General features: G+C 35.5%; 1 protein-coding gene and 1 long non-coding RNA gene across 21 annotated transcripts; both read right to left on the bottom strand.

Annotated features, from left to right (window-relative positions):
• Positions 1-663: 663 nt before the first annotated feature.
• Positions 664-11,983, bottom strand: LOC105633256 (uncharacterized). 20 transcript variants are annotated; one of them, XR_016321710.1, is made up of 5 exons: positions 8,626-11,109; positions 8,432-8,545; positions 7,155-8,344; positions 6,307-7,031; positions 664-6,223 (listed from the first exon to the last, which is right to left on the bottom strand). It is a non-coding gene; the product is annotated as an uncharacterized LOC105633256 (long non-coding RNA). The 20 variants fall into 20 exon arrangements; XR_016321709.1 differs by adding an exon at positions 11,152-11,983 and having other exon boundaries at positions 7,155-9,132; XR_016321719.1 differs by lacking the exons at positions 8,432-8,545; positions 8,626-11,109 and adding an exon at positions 11,152-11,982.
• Positions 11,984-13,206: 1,223 nt separating this feature from the next.
• LOC105632899 (electron transfer flavoprotein subunit alpha, mitochondrial) lies at positions 13,207-17,134 on the bottom strand. The gene is made up of 3 exons (XM_089723954.1): positions 16,869-17,134; positions 14,032-14,195; positions 13,207-13,845 (listed from the first exon to the last, which is right to left on the bottom strand). The coding sequence occupies exons 1-3, from the start codon at positions 16,934-16,936 to the stop codon at positions 13,664-13,666; spliced, it is 414 nt and encodes a 137-aa protein (XP_089580080.1). The 5' UTR covers positions 16,937-17,134; the 3' UTR covers positions 13,207-13,663.
• Between the last annotated feature and the right edge of the window lie 7,791 nt (positions 17,135-24,925).

Here is a 24,925-nt window from a genome sequence, read left to right as displayed (position 1 = left end):
AAAACATATTTTTCTATAATATATTAAATTTATAAAAATTCTTTCTAACTTCAATCTATTCACATATCTTTTTTTTTTCTATATTTTTAATTAATTTTTTAATTATAAGTGCAATGAAACATTGAAAATTAAATTAACTCAAAATGTCAAATATGATTTTTTTTTTGTCATTTTAGATAAATTCAGGTATTAAATTAACCTAAAAAGTGAAATGGAATCTCTTTTATCATTTTATACAAATTCAATAGCTAAATTGATCCAAAAAGTCACTATCTATTATTTCAAAAACATAAAAACATAAAAACTTTTAAATGGCTGCAAAAACATAAAAACTATTATTTCAATAGTGGGATTAACTAAATATCAAAACAAGCTTTCTGTTTTATATATAAAACTAAAGATGGTTATTATTAATTTTAATTTGAAAAGATGTAATGTTCTCAGCAGAAAAGCAATCGAAGAATCCATAAAGGAAAATTTTTGAAATGATGGAAGATATAAAAGAGCAGCCGCTTCTTACCCTATATAAAAGAAAAACGCTAATGATATAGTTGCTTCTTAAAAAAAAGTAAACAAAGACAAGTCGCCTCTCACCCTAAATAAAATAATAAGCCAATGACATAGTTCGAAGCGAACCATCCTCAGGTAATATCATACTAAAAATAAAAAATAAGTGGGGCATGCTTTATTCTGTAAAACAGACAAGTATAACGTACAGCGAAGGTTATATAAATGTAAAAGCAGAATTTTAGGTTGTCCAGTTTGACGTAAACAGGCGTCTATCATCTACGCAGATTTGACTCTGGGGTACTCGATTTTGCATGGGCCACAAAATCAGCTTGTGCCTATTTTGTCCAATCTAACAGATTTTTGTACCCATATTTACTGACATGTAAAAATTGAGAGTTTAAGAATTATTAATAATTAAAAATGAGTATAACTTTTAACAATTAAAAATGAGCAAATATACTCCAATTCTTAACTATAATTATATCTTACTTACTCTATTGAGTTAGATTTTCTAATTGTACTAATCTAAGTCTCCACGTTCAAGAAGAATATCTAACTTCATAAACTAAGCAACTATAGTTAATTACTAGATAACTATAGTTACCTATATTAATTAACTACATAACCTAAGTAGACTATCTAAGTGATTATGGTTAAGAAGATTATCTAAAATTATTAACTATAGTTGACTAGTGATTAAGCTCATATATTAATAGCTAAAGCATCTAACATTGCTAATTAACTAGGAGTTAATTCTACATTACCAATTAACTGTTAGTGAGTTCTGTTTTCATTTTGACCTCTCTCTGCTGTGATCAAATCTAGTCTATCACCCCGAAACCATCCACCTCTCAAAGCCAACAGAGATTTAAGCATATAAAATGACGCTAAGATTCATCTTTTTTACGCAAAAAATGGATCACAAAAAAGCTCAAAATCAGAAGCTCACGAGCCACCCACCAAAAGTTTGCAAGACCGCCACTCACACACAAGAAAAAAAGCAGATATATTAGTACAAGGGCTGTGGCCAACATGAGAGACTGATCAAAATTATGCCAAACTTTGTTCGCATACCAACAACATTCACCGAATGTAAAACTAAAGCCAACCTTGATTTAAAGCATATAAGAGAATTAGATTCACCTTTTTAAAGCAGAAAATTGAACATCACAAAAGAGCTCAAAATCAAAGCTCACGAGTTACCTACCCAAAGTTCACACAAGAAAGAAAACAGATTTTTTGGTATAAGGGCAGTTGCCAACACGAGAAACAAGGATCAAAATTATGCCAAAATTTTCTCACATACCAACAACAAGAAGGATCAAAATTCGCCAAACTTTGTTCACATACCAACAACATTCACCGATGTAAAACTAAAGTTAACCTTGATTTAAGCAAACAAAAAGAGGCTCAGATTTGCCTTTTTCAAGCAGAAGATTGAACATCACAAAACAGCCCAAAATCAGAAACTCACGAGTCACCCACCCAAAGTTCGCCAGACAGCCACTCACACACACAAGAAAGAAAACAGATAGATTCATATAAGGGCTGTTGGCAACAAGAGAATCAAGGATCAAAATTATGCCAAACTTTATTCACATACGAACAACATTCACCGAATGTAAAACTAAAGCGGACCTTGATTTAAGCATATAAAAGGAGACTCAAATTCGCATTTTTCAAGCAGAAGATTGAACATCACAGAATAGCTCAAAATCAGAAGCACAGGAGTCAACCAACCGAAGTAAACTAACCCCAACCTTGATTTAAGCATATAAAAAGAGGCTCAGATTCGCCTTTTTCAAGCATAAAATTGAACATCACAAAAGAGCTCAAAATCAGAATCTCACGAGTCACCCACCCAAGGCAATCTAGAGCCGACCGTGATTTAAGCGTATAAAAAGAGGCTCAGATTTGCCTTTTTCAAGCAGAAGATTTTAATATCACAAAAGAGCTCAAAATCAGAAACTCACGAGTCAACCAACCGAAGTAAACTAAAGACGACCTTGATTTAAAAGCATATAAAAGGTGACTCAGATTCGCCTTGTTCAAGCATAAAATTAAACATCACAAAAGAACTCAAAATCAAAAAGTCACAAGTCACCCACCCAAAGTTCGCCAGACAGCCACACACACGCAGAAGAAAGAAAGCAGATATATTGGTATAAGGGCTGTTGCCAACATGGGAAGCTATGCAAACATTGTTCTCATACTAACAACAACAAGGATCAAAATTACGCAAAACTTTATTCACAAACCAACAACATTCGATGAATGTAAAACTAAAGCCGACCTTGATTTAATATAAAAGGAGGCTGAAATTCACCTTTTTCAAGCAGAAGATGGAACATCGCAAAAGAGGTCAAAATTAGAAGCTCACGAGTCAACCAACCAAAGTAAACTCAAGCCACCCTTGATTTAAGCATATAAAAGGAGGCTCAGATTCGCCTTTTTCAAGCAGAAGATTGAACATCACAAAAGAGCTAAAAATCAGAAGCTCACGAGTCACCCACCCAAAGTTCGCCAGACAGCCACTCATACCCACAAGAAGAAAGCAAATATATTGGTACAAGGGCTGTTGCCAACATGAGAAGTAAAAATCCATATTACGCCAAACTTTGTTCATGTACCAACAACATTCACTGAATGTAAAACTAAAGTCGACATTGATTTAAGCACACAAAAAGGAGGCTGAAATTCGCATTTTCAGGCAGAAGAATAAACATCACAAGAGCTCAAATCACAAGCTCACAAGTCACCCATTTGCCAAACAGCCAATCACACACACAAGAACGAAAGCAGATATATTGGTGTAAGGGCAGCTGCCAATATGAGAAACAAGGATCAAAACTATGCTAAACTTTGTTCACATACCAACAACATTCACCGAATGTAAAACTAAAGCCGACCTTGATTTAAGCATATAAAAGGAGACTCCGATTCTCATTTTTCAAGCAGAAGATTGAACATCACAAAAAAATTCAAAATCAGAAGGTCACGAGTAACCCTACAAAAGTAAACTTGATTCGACTTTTTCAATCTGAAGATTGAACATCACAAAAGAGATCAAAATCAGAAGCTCACGAGTCACTCACCCAAGGCAATCTAGAGCCGACGATGATTTAAGCGTATAAAAGAGGCTCAGATTCGCCTTTTTCAAGCAGAAGATTTAATATCACAAAAGAGCTCAAAATCAGAAACTCACGAGTCACCCAACCAAAGTAAACTAAAGACGACCTTGATTTAAAAGCATATAGAAGGTGATTCAGATTCGCCTTTTTCAAGCATAAAATTGAACATCACAAAAGTGCTCAAAATTGAAAGCTCACGAGTCAGCCAGCCAAAGTTCGCCAGACAGCCACACACACACAAGAAAGAAACCAGATATATTGGTATAAGGGCTGTTGCCAACATGAGAAGCGAAGATCAAAATTATGCCAAACTTTGTCCACATGCCAACAACATTCACCGAATGTAAAACTAAAGTCTAACCTTTATTTAAGAATATAAAAGGAGGCTCAGATTCGCCTTTTTCAAGCAGAAGATTAAACATAAAAAAAGAGCTGAAAAATTAGAAGCTCACGACTCACCCAGCCAAAGCAAACTGAAGCCAACCTTGATTTAAGCATATAAAAGGAGGCTCAAATTCACCTTTTGAAAGCAGAAGATTGAATATGACAAAAATGCTCAAAATCAGAAGCTCACGAGTCACCCAACGAAAGTAAACTCAAGCAGGCCTTTGTTTAAGCATGTAAAAGGAGGCTCAGATTCGCCTTTTTCAAGCGGAAGATTGAACATCACAAAACAGCTAAATTAGAAGCTCACGATTCACCCACCCAAAGTTCGCAAGACAGACACTCACACACAAAAGAAATAAAAAACAGCAGATATATTCGTATAAGGGCTGTTAGCAACATGAGAAATAAGGACCAAAATTATGCCAAACTTTGTTTAGATACGAACAATATTCACCGAATGTAAAACTAAACCCGACCTTTATTTAAGCATATAAAAGGATGCTTAGATTCACCTTTTTCAAGCATAAGATTGAACATAAAAAAGAGCTCAAAATAAGAAGCTCACGGGTCACCCAAAGCAAAGGTCAGAGCGCTCTGTATCCTGAGAGGTATGCTGCAGATACCTAGACTTACCAATAGAATCTACAACAGAATTGTGAAAAACCATAAGACAAATCCTTTCTCTTCCGTATAAAACAAATATGTAATTTTACCCACAAAAATAATCAATTAGCATGGAAATTATTTGCAAGAACTATGAAGAGGGTCAATGAGCCTTATCACGAAGCAGATGCTAGCAAACAAAATTAAAGATAAAGGTAAACAGACCTTCACCAAAGGTTGAGAGATCAACCTGGGAAATTGGAGCTTCATTGGATTTTAAATTAGCTGAGACAGCTGGTACTTGAAAAGAGGTCGATCTAATGGTTAACATACAAGGATTGGTGCCGGTATACCGAACAGTACAAAGCGCATTTCCCGCATAAATTGGTGAGCCACATAAACATAAGGCCATATTTTGAAACCAGATGATTTTAACTTATAAATATCGTAAGTTGCAGATTATGATAGCAGATGTCCAAGAAAATCTGTAGGTTGCAAGAGTTGTAAAATTAATACATATTTTAGGTTTTTGAAAATTATTTTTTCTTCTTTGTTTCTCTCTCTTTTCTTTTTGAGAGCAATAGAGCTTGTAAACTATCGTGTCAGCTTTATCACTTGACAGACACCATGCCTTTTACTGAAACTACTCAATTTATAACCAATTGCAACATTTTCGACTTATTTGTACAGTGAAGTCAGTCATAAACATTTGACAAATCATAAACTGCACCCATAAAACGCCCACACATGAAACTATAATTTCCATTATATTTCACGTATCAGTATGAAATTTGGATACTTCTGTTAAAAAGGGTCAGACGAGTCAATGCTGCCTCATGATAGTTAAATAAATGTTGGAGCAGGCAGGCAAAGAACAAAGGCCTAATATATTCAACACTAGTCTAAACAATTCAGCACCAGTAAGGACAGTCCAAGACAACATCATAGAAGTTTCGCCATGCAAGATTCGAGAAAACTCAAAATTTTGAAAACAGAGAAAGTTTAATCAAGTATAATTCAAAACTAGAAAGTGTAATGCCTTTGTTATATTTCTTACTTTGGTGGATCATGACATAGTAACCATAGTAAAGAATAATGCTAAATTTGTTAGACTCAAAACCTAACACACAAAAGCTAATGTCTCTTGACAGCACACGGACTGCATGTGAATAAAATTTAATTACAAAAGTATGCATAAAGATTAATCGTATCAACTAATTGACTAGGATTGCACAAGCCTACATAAAGATATCACTGAGATGCTTACTCGAATAAAAATTACAGTGTCAGGAAAATTCAACTAAGGCAAACAATCAATTATCCCTAAAAAATAGCAGTTACTAATAAGATAATTGGAACCAAAAGACAATGATAAGTACCTGAAAAATTGACTAGAACTAGAAATATTAACAACATCAGTTATTGGAGAAACATCTAAAAGGGCAGCTGCACGAGGCAATATGTTTTTTTCCAAATGAATTTCAAGCAGCAACTATATGTGAGTAGCCACCTTTCTGCTGAACCAAATGGACTAATCTAGCCCATGGTTCTGCTAAAGAATGAGTAAATTTATCTGAATCAGCAACAAGAACCTACACAAAACATACCAATTACAAAAACAACATATGACACAATTAAACCTAGCCCAATAAAAAAATGGAAAAGAATAACATGCCTGTGAAACTGAAGGATGGCAAGAGGCAGCACTACTAGCAGCACAAGAAAAAAAGCAGATGTATTGGTATTTGGGCTATTGCCAATATGAGAAATAAGGATCAAAATCATGCCAAACTTTGTTCTCATTCCAACAACATTCAACGAATGTAAAACTAAAGCCGACCATGATTTAAGCATATAAAAGGAGGCTCAGATTCGACTTTATCAGGCAGAAGATTCATATTTTTCAAGCAGAAGATTGAATATCACAAAAGAGCTCAACATCAGAGGCTCACAGGTCACCCGCCAAAACCTCGCCAGACAGCCACTCAAACACACAAGAAAGAAAGCAGACATATTGGTATAAAGGCTGTTGCCAACATGAGAAACAATGATCAAAATTATGCATAACTTTATTCACATACCAAGAACATTCACCGAACGTAAAACTAAAGCCAACCTTGATTTAAGCAGCAGCAAATAAAATGAGGTTCAGATTCGCCTTTTTCAAGCAGAAGATTGAATATGACAAAATAGCTCAAATTCAGAAGCTCACGGTTCACCCCCCAAAGCAATCTAAAGCCAACCTTGATTTAAGCATATAAAAGCAGGCTCACATTCGCCTTTTTCACGCAGAATATTGAATATCCCAAAAGACCTCACAATCAGAAGCTCACGGGTCACCCACCAAAACCTCGCCAGACAGCCACTCACACACAAGAAAGAAAGCAGATATATGGGCTGCTGCCAACATGAGAAACAAGTATTAAAATTATGCAAAACTTTATTCACATGCCAACAACATTCACCGAATGTAAAACTAAAGCCAACCTTGATTTAAGCATACAAAATGAGGCTCATATTCACCTTTTTCAAGCAGAAGATTGAGCATTGGTAAAGAGCTCAATGTTAGAAGCTCACAAGTGGCCTTTCACCAAAGCCGACCTTTTACATACGAACAACATTCACAGAATGTAAAAATAATCCCAACCTTTATTTATGTATAAAAGGAGGCTCAGATTCACCTTTTTCAAGCAGAAGATTGAACATAAAAAAGGAGCTCAAAATCAGTAGCTCACGAGTCACCCACCGAAAGCAAACTAAAGTCATCCTTGATTTAAGCATATAAAAGGAATCTCAAATTTGCCTGCTGTCAAGCAGAAGATTGAATATCAAAAAATAGCTCAAATTCAGAAGCTCACGGTTCACCCCCCAAAGCAATCTAAAGCCAACCTTGATTTAAGCATATAAAAGGAGGCTCACATTCGCCTTTTTCAAGCAGAAGATTGAATATCCCAAAAGAGCTCACAATCAAAAGCTCACGTGTCACCCACCAAAACCTCGCCAGACAGCCACTCACACACAAGAAAGAAAGCAGATATATTGGTATATGGGCTGCTGCCAACATGAGAAACAAGTATTAAAATTATGCAAAACTTGATTCACATGCCAACAACATTCACCGAATGTAAAACTAAACCCGACCTTGATTTAAGCATATAAAATGAGGCTCATATTCGCCTTTTTCATGCAGAAGATTGAACATTGGAAAAGAGCTCAATATTAGAAGCTCACAAGTGGCCTTTCACCAAAGTTCACCAAAGCCGACCTTTCACATACGAACAACATTCATAGAATGTAAACATAAACCCAACCTTTATTTATTATAAGGAGGCTCAGATTCACCTTTTTCAAGCAAAAGATTGAACCTGAAAAAGGAGCTCAAAATCAGTAGCTCATGAGTCACCCACCGAAAGCAAACTAAGGCAAACGTTGATTTAAGCAGCAGCATATAAAAGGAGGCTCAAATTTGCCTACTGTCAAGCAGAAGATTGAATATCACAAAATAGCTCAAATTCAGAAGCTCACGGTTCACCCCCAAAGCAATCTAAAGCCAACCTCGATTTAAGCATATAAAAGGAGGCTCACATTCGCCTTTTTCAAGCAGAAGATTGAATATCCCAAAAGAGCTCACAATTAGAAGCTCACGGGTCACCCACCAAAACCTCGCCAGACAGCCACTCGTACACAAGAGAGAAAGCAGATATATTGGTATACTGCCACCATGACAAACAAGTGTTAAAATTATGCAAAACTTTATTCACATGCCAACAACATTCACCGAATGTAAAACTAAACCCGACCTTGATTTAAGCATATAAAATGAGGCTCATATTCGCCTTTTTCAAGCAGAAGATTGAACATTGGAAAAGAGCTCAATATTAGAAGCTCACAAGTGGCCTTTCACCAAAGCCGACCTTTCACATATAAACAACATTCACAGAATGTAAAAATAAACCCAACCTTTATTTATGTATAAAAGGAGGCTCAGATTCACCTTTTTCAAGCAGAAGATTGAACATGAAAAAGGAGCTCAAAATCAGTAGCTCACGAGTCACCCACCGAAAGCAAACTAAAGCCAGCCTTGATTTAAGCATATAAAACGAGGCTCAAATTCGCCTATTGTCAAGCAGAAGATTGAATATGACAAAATAGCTCAAATTCAGAAGCTCACGGTTCACCCCCCAAAGCAATCTAAAGCCAACCTTGATTTAAGCATATAAAAGGAGGCTCACATTCGCCTTTTTCAAGCAGAAGATTGAATATCCCAAAAGAGCTCAAAATCGGAAGCTCACGGGTCACCCACCAAAGTAAACTCAAGCCAGCTTTGATTTAAGCATATAAAAGGAGGCTCCGATTTGCCTTTTTCAAGCAGAAGATTGAACATCACAAAAGAGCTAAAAATCAGAAGGTCACGAGTCACCCAACCAAAGTTCGCCAACATAAGAAACATAATCAGTAGTCACCGGCTCCGCTAGCTATCAGAGAGCACTGGGTCAACACCCTGAAACAACCGCCTCTCACTGAGAGCAAAGCCTCGTACTTAAACCATTCACACAGAAATCTTAAGGTAAACATACAATTTTTCATTTTAGAAAAAAGATAACAGAACAAAAATTGAAGAAAATGAACAGTGAAAGATTGTAGAGGATGGAGGCCCAAACAGAAATAGAGAAATCTGGAGAAAGAAGAAGGCTCAGATCATATATGCCTTCAAATTGGACAGGACAGAAACACCACAACATCGGCTTGCAACAACAAAAGGTTGCCTTGCCAAGAAATTGAGTATTTCTCCTCGAGTCCAACTTTTCAGGCTCAAAGAATATATCATCATAGCCTCGCCAGTCGCCAGACAGCCACTGACACACACAAGAAAGAAAGCAGATATATTGGTATAAGGGTTGTTGCCAACATAAAAAACGTAATTAGTAGTCACCGGCTCTGCTAGCTATCAGGGAGGACCGAGCCCACCATCCTGAAACCAACCGCCTCTCACTGAGAGCAAAGCCTCGTACTTAAACCATTCACACAGAAATCTTAAGGTAAACATATTTCATGCAAAAGCAATTGCCAATTTTTCATTTTAGAAAAAAAATAACAGAACAAAAATCGAAGAAAATGAAGAGTGAGAGATTGTAGACGATGGAGGCCCAAACAGAAATAGAGAAATCTGGAGAAAGAGAAGGCTCAGATCAGATATGCCTTCAAATTGGACAGGACAAAAACACCACAACATCGGCTCTGCAACAACAAAAGGTTGCCTTGCCAAGAAATTGAGTATTTCTCCTCGAGTCCAACGTTTCAGGCTCAAAGAACATATCATCAAAGCCTCGACAGTCTGCCAGACAGCCACTCACACACACAAGAAACAAAGCAGATATATTGGTATAAGGGTTGTTGCCAACATAAAAAACGTAATTAGTAGTCACCGGCTCCGCTAGCTATCAGAGAGCACTGGGTCAACCACCCTTAAACCACCGCCTCTCACTGAGAGCAAAGCCTCGTACTTAAAACCATTAACACAGAAATCTCAAGGTAAACATATTTCATGCAAAAGCAATTGCCAATTTTTCATTTTAGAAAAAAATTAACAGAACAAAAATCTAAGAAAATGAAGAGTGAGAGACTGTAGAGGATGGAGGCCCAATCAGAAATAGAGAAATCTGGAGAAAGAGAAGGCTCAGATCAGATATGCCTTCAAATTGGACAGGACAGAAACACCACAACATCTGCGCTGCAACAACAAAAGGTTGCCTTGCCAAGAAATTGAGTATTTCACGTCGAGTCCAACTTTTCAGGCTCAAAGAATATATCATCATAGCCTCGCCAGTCGCCAGACAGCCACTGACACACACAAGAAACAAAGCAGATATATTGGTATAAGGGTTGTTGCCAACATAAAAAACGTAATTAGTAGTCACCGGCTCCGCTAGCTATCAGAGAGCACTGGGTCAACGACCCTTAAACAACCGCCTCTCACTGAGAGCAAAGCCTGGTACTTAAACCATTCACACAGCATATTTCATGCAAAAGCAATTGCAAATTTTTTGTCCAAGAAAAAAAAAAACAGAACAAAAATCGTCACAGCCTCTTTGTAACAAAGAAAGAAAGAAAGCCCGAAAAAGAAGAGAATGATGATGATAATGCACACAGACAAACGGCGGCTATTACACAAATGACGGAGAAATCATCGGCTCCGCAGTCGTTCAGAGAGGCAGAGCAACCGCCTTCTTTGCCGCCTCTCTGAGAGCAAAGCCTCATTCTCAAGAGTGCTTGATTTGTACGCATTTTATGGTAACTTCTTATTTTCCTTTTATTCCGCGATACCCTTCGTTGGGCGGTGGAGCATAACGGTAACTTGGGGAGAGCACTAAATTAAAGGTAATTTGGTAAATAAAATCATACGCGTAAAATTCACTTCTCCTACTGTCACTCACATTATAAGCATAGGACAAAAAAAAAAAAAAAAAAAAAAAAAAACATACACACGGTAACTTGGGGAGAGCAAGTTAATTAGCCTAACCTGCAGTGATGGAATTTTATGAGATCTCGACTCGATCAAGCATATCTTCTAAAGTCATCATTCTAGGGAACCTCAGAGGCAGTCTCAGTTGGCAATTGCGTTGCAACTGGAATAATGTTTTGAGCAATTTTACCCCTTCATCATCTAATGCAACAGAAGGCTCATCCAGAAACCAAATTGGTCGGTCAATGGCCAGTAGTCTTGCAAATTGCAGCCTCTTCCATTGGCTCATTGACAGCATTCTTGCCTCTCTCTTGCCAATCTTCTGAGCCCCATCAACTCAATAGCAGGCATAGAATTCTCTTGCTTGCCTTCAAGAATCTCAAACCACTGAACATTGTCAAGGACAGTAAACTTTTCTTTAATGGCATCTTTCAAGGAGAGCCAATTAAGTTGAAGCTTATATCGGTGGAAAAACAAAAGAAACCGGGCATCATATACAATGAAAACAAATCATTTGTTTGAAGGTGGACCGGAAAAAGGGGGAAAACTAAAAGAAAATAGCTTTAGAAGGCTAATTGAGCCATGGATGTGTACAACAATTTACTTGAATAAAAATTTGAAATATATAAACAGATAGAGCAAAGAATTGCAATATATTGTCCAAGGACACCCTAACAGTTGCAATTTCTTCTAGTAGATCCCAAGTTCAAATCTTGTTCGGATCAGAGAGGGAGAGTATTGTGGAAATGGTGAACCAGATATTCATGGATGCGGCGCTCAAAGGTTTCTAAGAAAATGAGAAAACAAAAGATGGAGTTTGGGTTCCCAAGGTTAGTGTATAACGTGGCACAAGTAAATGGACTCAAACAAATAATAAAGGTCCACTTCTCTAATTGGACTAATTAAACAAAGGCGCAACACTTATTTGTTCAGCTGTAAATCTATATATATATACATTCAGGTTATATATAATTGTTCTTTTCTTTTTCTCCATTTTTAAAATTGTATGCATTGAAAAAATTAAATTATTATATCACAAATATTTATGAAATATTTACATGATTATAAATAAAGATAAATATTTAAAAGTGATATTAAAATCTAGGATTAAAATATTATTTTCCAACAAATAAAAATGAAAATTTATATCATAAATCTATTTGAAACATTTACATTATTATACATAAAAATACATTATAAAAAATGATCTTAGCACATTTATTTTAAAAATTAAAATTTAATGTGAAATTTTTTTTTAGGGTGTTATGTAAAAAAATTTAATCTGGTTTTTTCTATCAAATTCGGATGATGATTTAAAAAGTCATGTGAATATTCTTTTTATTTGCAATTCCTTTCTTAATTATAATTGAGGGTGTTATTGATACGAAATGACAAAATTATGATAAAATTGACAAAATAGATCAATATAAGATGAAATTGTAAAAACTTATAAAGTTTAAGATATTTTGATATATTATTTAGTAAGAATTTTAATTAGCACTGACAACTCATATAAATTATATTCAACTACTGGTTACATAAGCTCTATTTCCATTTTTTTTTTCAATATAAATAATTTATTTCCAATAAATTATAAAAATAATTCATAATCACATATCAAAAATTAAAGATGAGAATTTATATGCATATAAGTTCTATATATTTTTATGTTTAATCAATATAGAATTTTTATATTCACATCATATGTCTAACACAATAACAATTCAATCTTCCTTAAAACAGTAAAATTAGTATGAAAAACAAAGGCCAAATGTTTGTTTGGGCACTTCAGCAGCAGTAAGTAAATTCCAGCATAACATTGTGTATATATATTTTTTATAATGTTGTATTATATGAAAGATAAGCAAAAAATTCAGAACTTTCAAAGAAGGAAACTTTAATTAGCATTATTATTTTTCCAAAATAATTAAATGTTTGACGCACAAACAAAGATAATTATATATTTCTATGCTAACAAGATTTTATAACATTGTTCGTTAAAGTTGATAGCTATTTCTTCAGAAAAATTTAGCTATTTGTTCAATAAATTTAACTATTTTGACATCTGTTATTTATTTTAGAGCGTTTGGCAGTGTCTGGCAATTTGAATAGTTTTTCACAAAATAACTAATAACTATTAAAATAGTTAATTTTATCAAAAAGTACAATCGATTACCTTCTAATCTTCCATTTTTGTGTAGAAGATAATCAATAACCAATTAATAAAAAATAAGTCCAAACAGCAACCAATTACACGTGGCTTTTTTTTTTATCTCCAAATTGGACCCTAGAGCTTAGTAATTTTGATACTTCCTTCCGATTTTAGCCTATACTGACCGCATGCAATAAACTCTTTTATACTATCGCCAATCTAAAAAAGAAAATTCGGAACAAAACGCAGAGTTTGGAAACGGAGATAGTTGTGGCGTGAGTGAGGATGGCGAACGCGAAAAGCCAATTTGCGTCTCGGCTCTCAACAATAGATTTGTTGTGTGCTAATTTGTTCAGATTTGAGAGCTCGAACAGACTCTCGCTTTCTCTGCAGTGTGCGAGCGAAATCCCCAATAATTTAACAAATGGAAAACGCAGTACCAGCTGCACCGAGCTTTTCTGCAAGCTTCTCAATCATTTTGAAGTTCTCTGCACTTTTCAACGCCCGGCCCCCTGTCACCACAATTCTTGCACTTCCGAGGTCAGGGCGCTCTGTATCCTGAGAGGTATGCTGCAGATACCTAGACTTACCAATAGAATCTACAACAGAATTGTGAAAAACCATAAGACAAATCCTTTCTCTTCCATATAAAACAAATATGTAATTTTACCCACAAAAATAATCAATTAGCATGGAAAATATTTGCAAGAACTATGAAGAGGGTCATGAGCCTTATCACGAAGCAGGTGCTAGCCAACAAAATTATTAGATAAAGGTAAACAGACCTTCACCAAAGGTTGAGAGATCAATCTGGGAAATTGGGGCTTCATTGGATTTTAAATCAGCTGAGACAGCTGGTACTTGAAAAGAGGTCGATCTAATGGTCAACATACAAGGATTGGCGCCAGTATACCGAACAGTACAAAGCGCATTTCCCGCATAAATTGTTCTGCCACATAAACATAAGGCCATATTTTGAAACCAGATGATTTTAACTTATAAATATCGTAATTTGCAGATCATGATAGCAGATGTCCAACAAAATCTGTAGGTTGCAAGAGTTGTAAAATTAATACATATCAATATGAAATTTGGATGCTTCTGTTAAAAAGGGCCAGACAAGTCAATGCTGCCTCATGATAGTCAAATAAATGTTGGAGCAGGCAAAGAACAAAGGCCTAACATAATTGACACTTGTCTAAACAATTCAGCACCAGTAAGGACAGTCCAAGACAACATCATAGAAGTTTCGCCATGCAAGATTTGAGAAAACTCAAAATTTTGAAAACAGAGAAAATTTAATCAAGTATAATTCAAAACTAGAAAGTGTAATACCTTTGTTATATTTCTTACTTTGGTGGATCATGACATAGTAACCATAGTAAAGAATAATGCTAAATTTGTTAGACTCAAACCCAACACTCCAATGCTAAATTAATCGACGATCTTTTTGTTAGGGTCCCGACAATAAACTACGAGAATAATTACGGCAGCTGAAAAATAAAATTGCGACACACATAATTTACGTGGTTCACCCTTAACTATTTAGGGTTACATCCACGGGACCAAGTCCGAATATTTCTTCCACTATTAAAAATATTAGGCTTACAAAGAGAGTAATACAAAAATAATAGGACTCAAAAATTATCCTCATTATTTTTCCCTATCTTAGGACCCTTTCTAAAACTAGACAACTCTCTCCCTCTCAAAACACATATTTTTCTCTCTTTTGTGTTCATTCTTCTTGCTAGTGTGTATTGTGAGCTGCGAACTTCTCCTATTTATAGGAGAAGGGGACGCCTAATTAATGCGACCACCTACTGACGCAGCGATTATTTTTTTAGGGTGTCATGTAAAAAATTTTAATCTGATTTTTTTATCAAATTCGGATGATGATTTAAAAAGGTATGTAAATATTCTTTTTATTTGCAATTCCTTTCTTAATTATAATTGAGGGTGTTATTGATATAAGATGACAAAATTAGAATAAAATTGACAAAATGGATCAATATATGATAAAATTGTAAAAACTTATAAAGTTGAAGATATTTTGATAATTTAGCAAGAATTTTAATAACTATAGCTGACAAGTAATTAAGCTCATATATTAATAGCTAAGCATCTAACATTGCTGATTAACTAGAGTTAATAGTACATTACCAATTAACTTTAATTAACTACTAATTAAGTTCATAAACTAAACAACTTAGTTAATTAGTTGACTAGTAAGATAACTAATTAACTAGAGTTACCTTTGGAAACATTTAATTACGTACATAAAGACTACCTAACATTGCCAATTAACTACTAATTAAGTTTATAAACTAAACAACTATAGTTAATTATACTTGACCACGTTGTTGCATTAAGTTAGATCGTCACAGTTTTAAAGAAAAATTTTATCATTAGTGGTATCATTTTCTATGTTTTTGATCTAAAATATGCATACCAGTTTTCATTTTAACCATATAAAAGGAGGCTAAGATTCATCTTTTTTAAGCGAAAAATGGATCACAAAAGAGCTCAAAATTAGAAGCTCACAAGTAACCCACCAAAAGTTCGCAAGACAGCCACTCACACATGAGAAAAAAAGCAGATATATTAGTACAAGGGCTGTGGCCAACGTGAGAGACTGATCAAAATTATGCCAAACTTTGTTCGCATACCAACAACATTCACCGAATGTAATACTAAAACCGACCTTGATTTAAGCATATAAGAGGAGGATTAGATTCACCTTTTTAAAGCAGAAAATTGAATATCACAAAAGAGCTCAAAATCAAAAGCTCACGAGTTACAAGGGCTGTTGGCAACAAGAGAAACAAGGATCAAAATTATGCCAAACTTTATTCACATACGAACAACATTCACCGAATGTAGAACTAAAGCGGACCTTGATTTAAGCATATAAAAGGAGACTCAGATTCGCATTTTTCAAGCAGAAGATTGAACATCACAGAAGAGCTCAAAATCAGAAACACAGGAGTCACCCAACCAAAGTAAACTAAACCCAACCTTGATTTAAGCATATAAAAGCAGGCTCAGATTTGCCTTTTCAAGCATAAAATTGAACATCACAAAAGGGCTCAAAATCAGAAGCTCACGAGTCACCCACCAAAGTTCGCCAGACAGCCACTCACACACACAAGAAAGAAAAAAGATATATTGGTACACGGGCTGTTGCCATCATGTGAAACAAGGATCGAAATTGTGCCCAACTTTGTTCTCATACCAACAACATTCAACGAATGTAAATCTAAAGCCAAGCATGATTTAAGCATATAAAAAGGAGGCTCAGATTCGCCTTTATCAAGCAGAAGATTGAACATCAGAAAAAACCTCAAAATCAGAAGCTCACGAGTCACCCACCCAAAGTTCTCCAGACAACCACTTACACAAACAAGAAAGAAAGCAGATATATTGGTATAAGGGCTGTTGCCACCATGAGAAACAAGGATCAAAATTATGCCAAACATTGTTCAGATACGAACAACATTCACCAAATGTAAAAGTAAAGACGACATTTATTTAAGCATATAAAACGAGGCTCCGATTTGCCTTTTTCAAGAAGAAGATTTAACATCACAAAAAGTACAAAATCAGAAGCTCACGAGTTACCTACCCAAACTTCGATAGACAGCCACACACACAACGGAGAAAGCAGATATATTGGTATAAGCTCATATACATTATATTCAACTTCTGCTTACATAAGCTCTATTTCCAATTTTTTTTTTTCAATATAAATAATTTATTTTCAATAAATTATAAAAATAATTCATAATCACATATCAAAAATTAAATTTAAGAATTTATATGCATATAAGTTCTCTATATTTTTATGTTTAATCAATATAGAATTTTTATATTCACATCATATGTCTAACACACTAACAACTCAATCTTCCTTAAAACAGTTAAATTAGCATGAAAAACAAAAGCCAAATGTTTGTTTGGGGACTTCAGCAGCAGTAAGTAAATTCCAGCATAACATTGTGTATATATATTTTTTATGATGTTGTATTATATGAAAGATAAGCAAAAAATTCAGAACTTTCAAAGAAGGAAACTTTAATTAGCATTATTATTTTTCCAAAATTAAATGTTGGACGCACAAACAAAAATAATTATATATTTCTAGCTAACAAGATTTTATAACGTTGTTCGTTAAAATTGGTAGCTGTTTGTTCAGAAAAATTTAGCTATTTGTTTAGTGAAGTTAACTATTTTGATAGCTGTAACTTATTTTAAAGCGTTTGAGAGTATCTGGCAATTTGAGTAGTTTTTCACAAAACAACTAATGACTATCAAAATAGTTAATTTTGTCAACACGTACAAACAATTACCTTCTGATCTTCCATTTTCCTGTAGAAGATAATCAATAATCAATTAATAAAAAATGAGCCCAAACAGCAACCAATTACACGGGATTTTTTTTTTTTTTTTATCTCCAAATTGGACCCTAAAGCTTAGTAATTTTGATACTTCCTTCCGATTTTAGCCAATACTGACCGCATGCAATATAAAATCTTTTATACTATTGCCAATCTAAAAAAAAAAAAAAAAAAAAAAAGGAAATCGGAACAAAACGCAGAGTTTGGAAACGGTGATAGTTGTGGCGTAAGTGAGGAAGGCGAACGCAAAAAGCCAATTTGCGTCTCGGCTCTGAACAATAGATTTGTTGTGTGCCTATTTTGTCCAATCTAACAGATTTTTGTACCCATATTTACTGACGTGTAAAAATTGAGAGCTTAACAATTATTAATAATTAAAAATGTAACAATTAAAAATGAGCAAATATACTCCTATTCTTAACTAGAATTATATATCTTACTTACTCTATTGAGTTAGATTTTCTAATTGTACTAATCTAAGTCTCCACGTTCAAGAAGAGTATCTAAGTTCATAAACTAAGCAACTATGGTTAATTACTAGATAACTATAGTTATCTATATTAATTAACTACATAAACTAAGTAGACTATCTAAGTCATTACGGTTAAGAAGATTATCTAAAATTGTTAACTATAGTTGACTAGTAATTAAGCTCATATATTAATAGCTAAAGCATCAAACATTGCTAATTAACTAGAGTTAATTCTACATTACCAATTAACTTTAATTAACTACTAATTAAGTTCATAAACTGAACAACTTAGTTAATTAGTTCACTAGTAACATAACTAATTAACTAGAGTTATCTATGGTAACATGTAATTAAGCACATAAAGACTACCAAACATTGCCAATTAACTACTAATTAAGTTCATAAACTAAACAACTATAGTTAATTATACTTGACCACGTTGCTGCATTAAGTTAGATCGTCACAGTTTTAAAGAAAAATTTTATCATTAGTGGTATCATTTTCTACGTTTTTGATCTAAAATATGCATACCAGCTGTTAGAGAGATCTGTTTTCATTTTGACCTCTCTCTGCTGTAATCAAATCTAGTCCATCACCCCGAAACCATCCACCTCACAGGGCAAACTAATTCTCAAATTAATGATAAAAAATCTCACCCCGAAACCATCCACCTCTCAGAGCCAACCTAGATTTAACCATATAAAAGGAGGCTAAGATTCATCTTTTTTAAGCAAAAAATGGATCACAAAAGAGCTCAAAATTAGAAGCTCCCGAGTCACCCGCCAAAAGTTCGCAAGACAGCCACTCACACACAAGACAAAAAGCAGATATATTAGTACAAGGGCTGTGGCCAACATGAGAGACTGATCAAAATTATGCCAAACTATGTTCGCATACCAACAACATTCACCGAATGTAATACTAAAGCCGACCTTGATTTAAGCATATAAGAGGAGGATTAGATTTACCTTTTTAAAGCAGAAAATTGAACATCACAAAAGAGCTCAAAATAAAAAACTCACGAGTTACCTACCCAAAGTTCGCCAAGTTCGCCGGACAGCCACACACAAGAAAGAAAGCAGATTTTTTGGTATAAGGGCAGTTGCCAACTTGAGAAACAAGGATCAAAATTATGCCAAACTTTGCTCATGTACCAACAACAAGAAGGATCGAAATTACGCCAAACTTTGTTCACATACCAACAACATTCACCGAATGTAAAGCTAAATCTAACCTTGATTTAAGCAAACAAAACGAGGCTCAAATTTGCCTTTTTCAAGCAGAAGATTGAACATCACAAACAAGCTCAAAATCAGAAGCTCACAAGTCACCCACCCAAAGTTCGCCAGACAGCCACTCACACACATAAGAAAGAAAGCAGATATATTCATATAAGGGCTGTTGGCAAAAAGAGAAACAAGGATCAAAATTATGCCAAACTTTATTCACATACGAACAACATTCACCGAATGTAAAACTAAAGCGGACCTTGATTTAAGCATATAAAAGGAGACTCAGATTCGCATTTTTCAAGCAGAAGATTGAACATAAGAAAAAACCTCAAAATCAGAAGCTCACGAGTCACCCACCCAAAGTTCTCCAGACAGCCACTCACACAAACAAGAAAGAAAGCAGATATATTGGTATAAGGGCTGTTGCCAACATGAGAAACAAGGATCAAAATTATGCCAAACATTGTTCAGATACGAACAACATTCACCAAATGTAAAAGTAAAGACGACATTTATTTAAGCATATAAAACGAGGCTCAAATTTGCCTTTTTCAAGAAGAATATTGAACATCACAAAAAAGTACAAAATCATGGTCAGCTGCCACATACACATCGAAGAAAGCAGATATATTGGTATAAGGGCAGTTGCCAACATGAGAAACAAGGATCAAAATTATGCCAAACTTTGTTCACATATCAGGAACAACAAGGATCAAAATTACGCCAAACTTTGTTCACATACCAACAACATTCACCGAATGTAAAACTGAAGCCGACCTAGATTTAAGCAAAAAAAAGAGGCTAAGTTTCGCCTTTTTTAAGCAGAAAATTCAACATCAAAAAACAGCTCAAAATCAGAAGCTCACGCGTCACCCACCCAAAGTTCGCCAGACCGCCACTCAGACACACAAGAAAGAAAGCAGATATATTCATACAAGGGCTGTTGCCAACATGAGAAACAAGGATCAAAATTATGTCAAACACTGATAACATACTAACAACAGCAAGGATGAAAATTACGCAAAACTTTATTCACTAACCAACAACATTCGGTGAATGTAAAACTAAGCCGACCATGATTTAATATAAAAGGAGGCTCAAACTCGCCTTTCTCAAGCAGAAGATTGAACATCACAAAAGACCTCAAAATCAAAAGCTCACGAGTCACCCAACCAAAGTAAACTCAAGTCACCCTTGATTTAAGCATATAAGAGGAGGCTCCGATTCGCCTTTTTCAAGCAGAAGATTGAACATCACAAAAGAGCTAAAAACCAGAAGCTCACGAGTTACCCACCCAATTTTCGCCAGATAGCCACTCACAACCACAAGAAAGAAAGCAAATATATTGGTATAAGGGCTCTTGCCAACATGAGAAACAAGGATCCATATTATGCCAAACTTTGTTCACGTACCAACAACACTCACTGAATGTAAAACTAAAGCCGACATTGATTTAAGCATACAAAAGGAGGCTGAAATTCGCAATTTCAAGCAGAAGAATAAACATCACAAAAGAGCTCACATCAGAAGCTCACGAGTCACGCAGCCAAAGTTTGCCAGACAGCCACTCACACACACACACAAGAAAGAAAGCAGATATATTGGTGTAAGGGCTGTTGCCAACATGAGAAACAAAAATCAAAATTATGCCAAACTTTGTTCACATACCAACAACATTCATTGAATGTAAAACTAAAGCCGACCTTGATTTAAGCATATAAAAGGAGACTCAGATTCGCATTTTCAAGCAGAAGATTGAACATTGGAAAAGAGCTCAATATTAGAAGCTCACAAGTGGCCTGTCACCAAAGCCGACCTTTTACATACGAACAACATTCACAGAATGTCAAAATAACCCCAACCTTTATTTATGTATAAAAGGAGGCTCAGATTCATCTTTTTCAAGCAGAAGATTGAACATGAAAAAGGAGCGCCAGCCTTGATTTAAGCATATAAAAGGAGGCTCAAATTTGCCTACTCTCAAGCAGAAGATTGAATATCACAAAATAGCTCAAATTCATAAGCTCACGGTTCACCACCCAAAGCAATCTAAAGCCACCCTTGATTTAAGCAGCATATAAAAGGAGCCTCACATTCACCTTTTTCAAGCAGAAGATTGAATATCCCAAAAGAGCTCACAATCAGAAGCTCACGGGTCACCCACCAAAACCTCGCCAGACAGCCACTCACACACAAGAAAGAAAGCAAATATACTGGTATATGGGCTGTTGCCAACATGAGAAACAAGTATTAAAATTATGCAAAACTTTATTCACATGCCAACAACATTCACCGAATGTAAAACTAAAGCCGACCTTGATTTAAGCATATAAAATGAGGCTCATATTCGCCTTGTTCAAGCAAAAGATTGAACATTTGAAAAGAGCTCAATATTAGAAGCTCACAAGTGGCCTTTCACCAAAGCCGACCTTTTACATACGAACAACTTTCACAGAATGTAAAAATAAACCCAACATTTATTTATGTATAAAAGGAGGCTCAGATTCACCTTTTTCAAGCAGAAGATTGAACATGAAAAAGGAGCTCAAAATCAGTAGCTCACAAGTCACCCACCGAAAGCAAACTAAAGCCAGCCTTGATTTAAGCATATAAAAGGAGGCTCAAATTTGCCTACTGTCAAGCAGAAGATTGAATATCACAAAATAGCTCAAATTCAGAAGCTCACGGTTCACCCCCCAAAGCAATCTAAAGCCAACCTTGATTTAAGCATATAAAAAGAGGCTCACATTCCGCTTTTTCAAGTAGAAGATTGAATATCCCAAAAGAGCTCACAATCAGAAGCTCACGGGTCACCCACCAAAACCTCGCCAGACAGCCACTCACACACAAGAAAGAAAGCAGATATATTGGTATAAGGGCTGTTGCCAACATAAGAAACAAGTATTAAAATTATGCAAAACTTTATTCACATGCCAACAACATTCACCGAATGTAAAACTAAAGCCGACCTTGATTTAAGCATATAAAATGAGGCCCATATTCGCCCTTTTCAAGCAGAAGATTGAACATTGGAAAACAGCTCAATATTAGAAGATCACAAGTGGCCTTTCACCAAAGTTCACCAAAGCCTGCCTTTCACATACGAACAACATTCACAGAATGTAAAAATAAACCCAACCTTTATTTACGTATAAAAGGATACTCAGATTCACCTTTTTCAAGCAGAAGATTGAACATGAAAAAGGAGCTCAAAATCAGTAGCCCAAGAGTCACCCACCGAAAGCAAACTAAAGCCAGCCTTGATTTAAGCATATAAAAGGAGGCTCAAATTTGCCTACTCTCAAGCAGAAGATTGAATATCACAAAATAGCTCAAATTCAAAGGCTCACGGGTCACCCCCAAAGCAATCTAAAGCCAACCTTGATTTAAGCATATAAAAGGAGGCTCCCATTCGCCTTTTTCAAGCAGAAGATTGAGTATCCCAAAAGACCTCACAATCAGAAGCTCACGGGTCACCCACCAAAAATTCGCCAGACAGCCACTCATACACAAGAAAGAAAGCAGATATATTGCTATAAGGGCTGTTGCCAACATGAGAAACAAGTATTAAAATTATGCAAAACTTTATTCACATGCCAACAACATTCACCGAATGTAAAACTAAAGCCGACCTTGATTTAAGCATATAAAATGAGGCTCATATTCGCCTTGTTCAAGCAAAAGATTGAACATTTGAAAAGAGCTCAATATTAGAAGCTCACAAGTGGCCTTTCACCAAAGCCGACCTTTTACGTACGAACAACATTTACAGAATGTCAAAATAAACCCAACCTTTATTTATGTATAAAAGGAGGCTCAGATTCAACCTTTTTCAAGCAGAAGATTGAACATGAAAAAGGAGCTCAAAATCAGTAGCTCACGAGTCACCCACCGAAAGCAAACTAAAGCCAGCCCCGATTTAAGCATATAAAAGGAGGCTCAGATTCGCCTTTTTCAAGCAGGAGATTGAAGATCACAAAAGAGCTCAAAATCAGAAGCTCACGAGTCACCCATCCAAAGTAAACTCAAGCCAGCTTTGGTTTAAGCATATAAAAGGAGGCTCACATTCGCCTTTCTCAAGCAGAAAATTGAATATCCCAAAAGACCTCACAATCAGAAGCTCACGAGTCACCCACCAAAACCTCGCCAGACAGCCACTCACACACACAAGAAAGGAAGCAGATATATTGGTATAAAGGCTGTTGCCAACATGAGAAACGAGTATTAAAATTATACAAAACTTTATTCACATGCCAACAACATCCACCGAATGTAAAACTAAAGCCGACCTTGATTTAAGCATATAAAATGAGGCTCATATTCGCCCTTTTCAAGCAGAAGATTGAACATTGGAAAACAGCTCAATATTAGAAGCTCACAAGTGGCCTTTCACCAAAGTTCACCAAAGCCTATCTTTCACAAACAAACAACATTCACAGAATGTCAAAATAAACCCAACCTTTATTTATGTATAAAAGGAGGCACAGATTCACCTTTTTCAAGCAGAAGATTGAACATGAAAAAGGAGCTCAAAATCAGTAGCCCAAGAGTCACCCACCGAAAGCAAACTAAAGCCAGCCTTGATTTAAGCATATAAAAGGAGGCTCAAATTTGCCTACTGTCAAGCAGAAGATTGAATATTACAAAATAGCTCAAATTCATAAGCTCACGGTTCACCCCCCAAAGCAATCTAAAGCCACCCTTGATTTAAGCAGCATATAAAAGGAGCCTCACATTCGCCTTTTTCAAGCAGAAGATTGAATATCCCAAAAGAGCTCACAATCAGAAGCTCACGGGTCACCCACCAAAACCTCGCCAGACAGCCACTCACACACAAGAAAGAAAGCAGATATATTGGCATATGGGCTGTTGCCGACATGAGAAACAAGTATTAAAATTATGCAAAACTTTATTCACATGCCAACAACATTCAACAAATGTAAAACTAAAGCCGAACTTGATTTAAGCATATAAAATGAGGCTCATATTCGCCTTTTTCAAGCAGAAGATTGAACAGTGGAAAAGTGCTCAATATTAGAAGCTCACAAGTGGCCTTTCACCAAAGCCGACCTTTTACAAACGAACAACTTTCACAGAATGTAAAAATAAACCCAACCTTTATTTTTTTATAAAAAAGGAGGCTCAGATTCACCTTTTTCAAGCAGAAGTTGAACATGAAAAAGGAGCTCAAAATCAGTAGCTCACGAGTCACCCACCGAAAGCAAACTAAAGCCAGCCTTGATTTAAGCATATAAAAGGAGGCTCAAATTTGCCTACTGTCAAGCAGAAGATTGAATATTACAAAATAGCTCAAATTCTGAAGCTCACAGGTCACCCCCAAAAGCAATCTAAAGCCAACCTTGATTTAAGCATATAAAAGGAGGCTCACATTCGCCTTTTTCAAGCAGAAGATTGAATATCCCAAAAGAGCTCACAATCAGAAGCTCACGGGTCACCCACCAAAACCTCGCCAGACAGCCACTCACACACACAAGAAGAAAGCAGATATATTGGTATAAGGGTTGTTGCCAACATGAGAAACAAGTATTAAAATTATGCAAAACGTTATTCACATGCCAAC

The sequence above is a fragment of the Jatropha curcas genome, chromosome 7 (assembly GCF_041381405.1).
Source record: "Jatropha curcas cultivar XTBG-Jc1 chromosome 7, XTBG_Jcur_1.0, whole genome shotgun sequence".
Taxonomy (NCBI): Eukaryota; Viridiplantae; Streptophyta; class Magnoliopsida; order Malpighiales; family Euphorbiaceae; genus Jatropha; species Jatropha curcas.
Note: the sequence above shows the minus strand (reverse complement) of the source record. Positions and strands in the feature narration are given on the sequence as shown.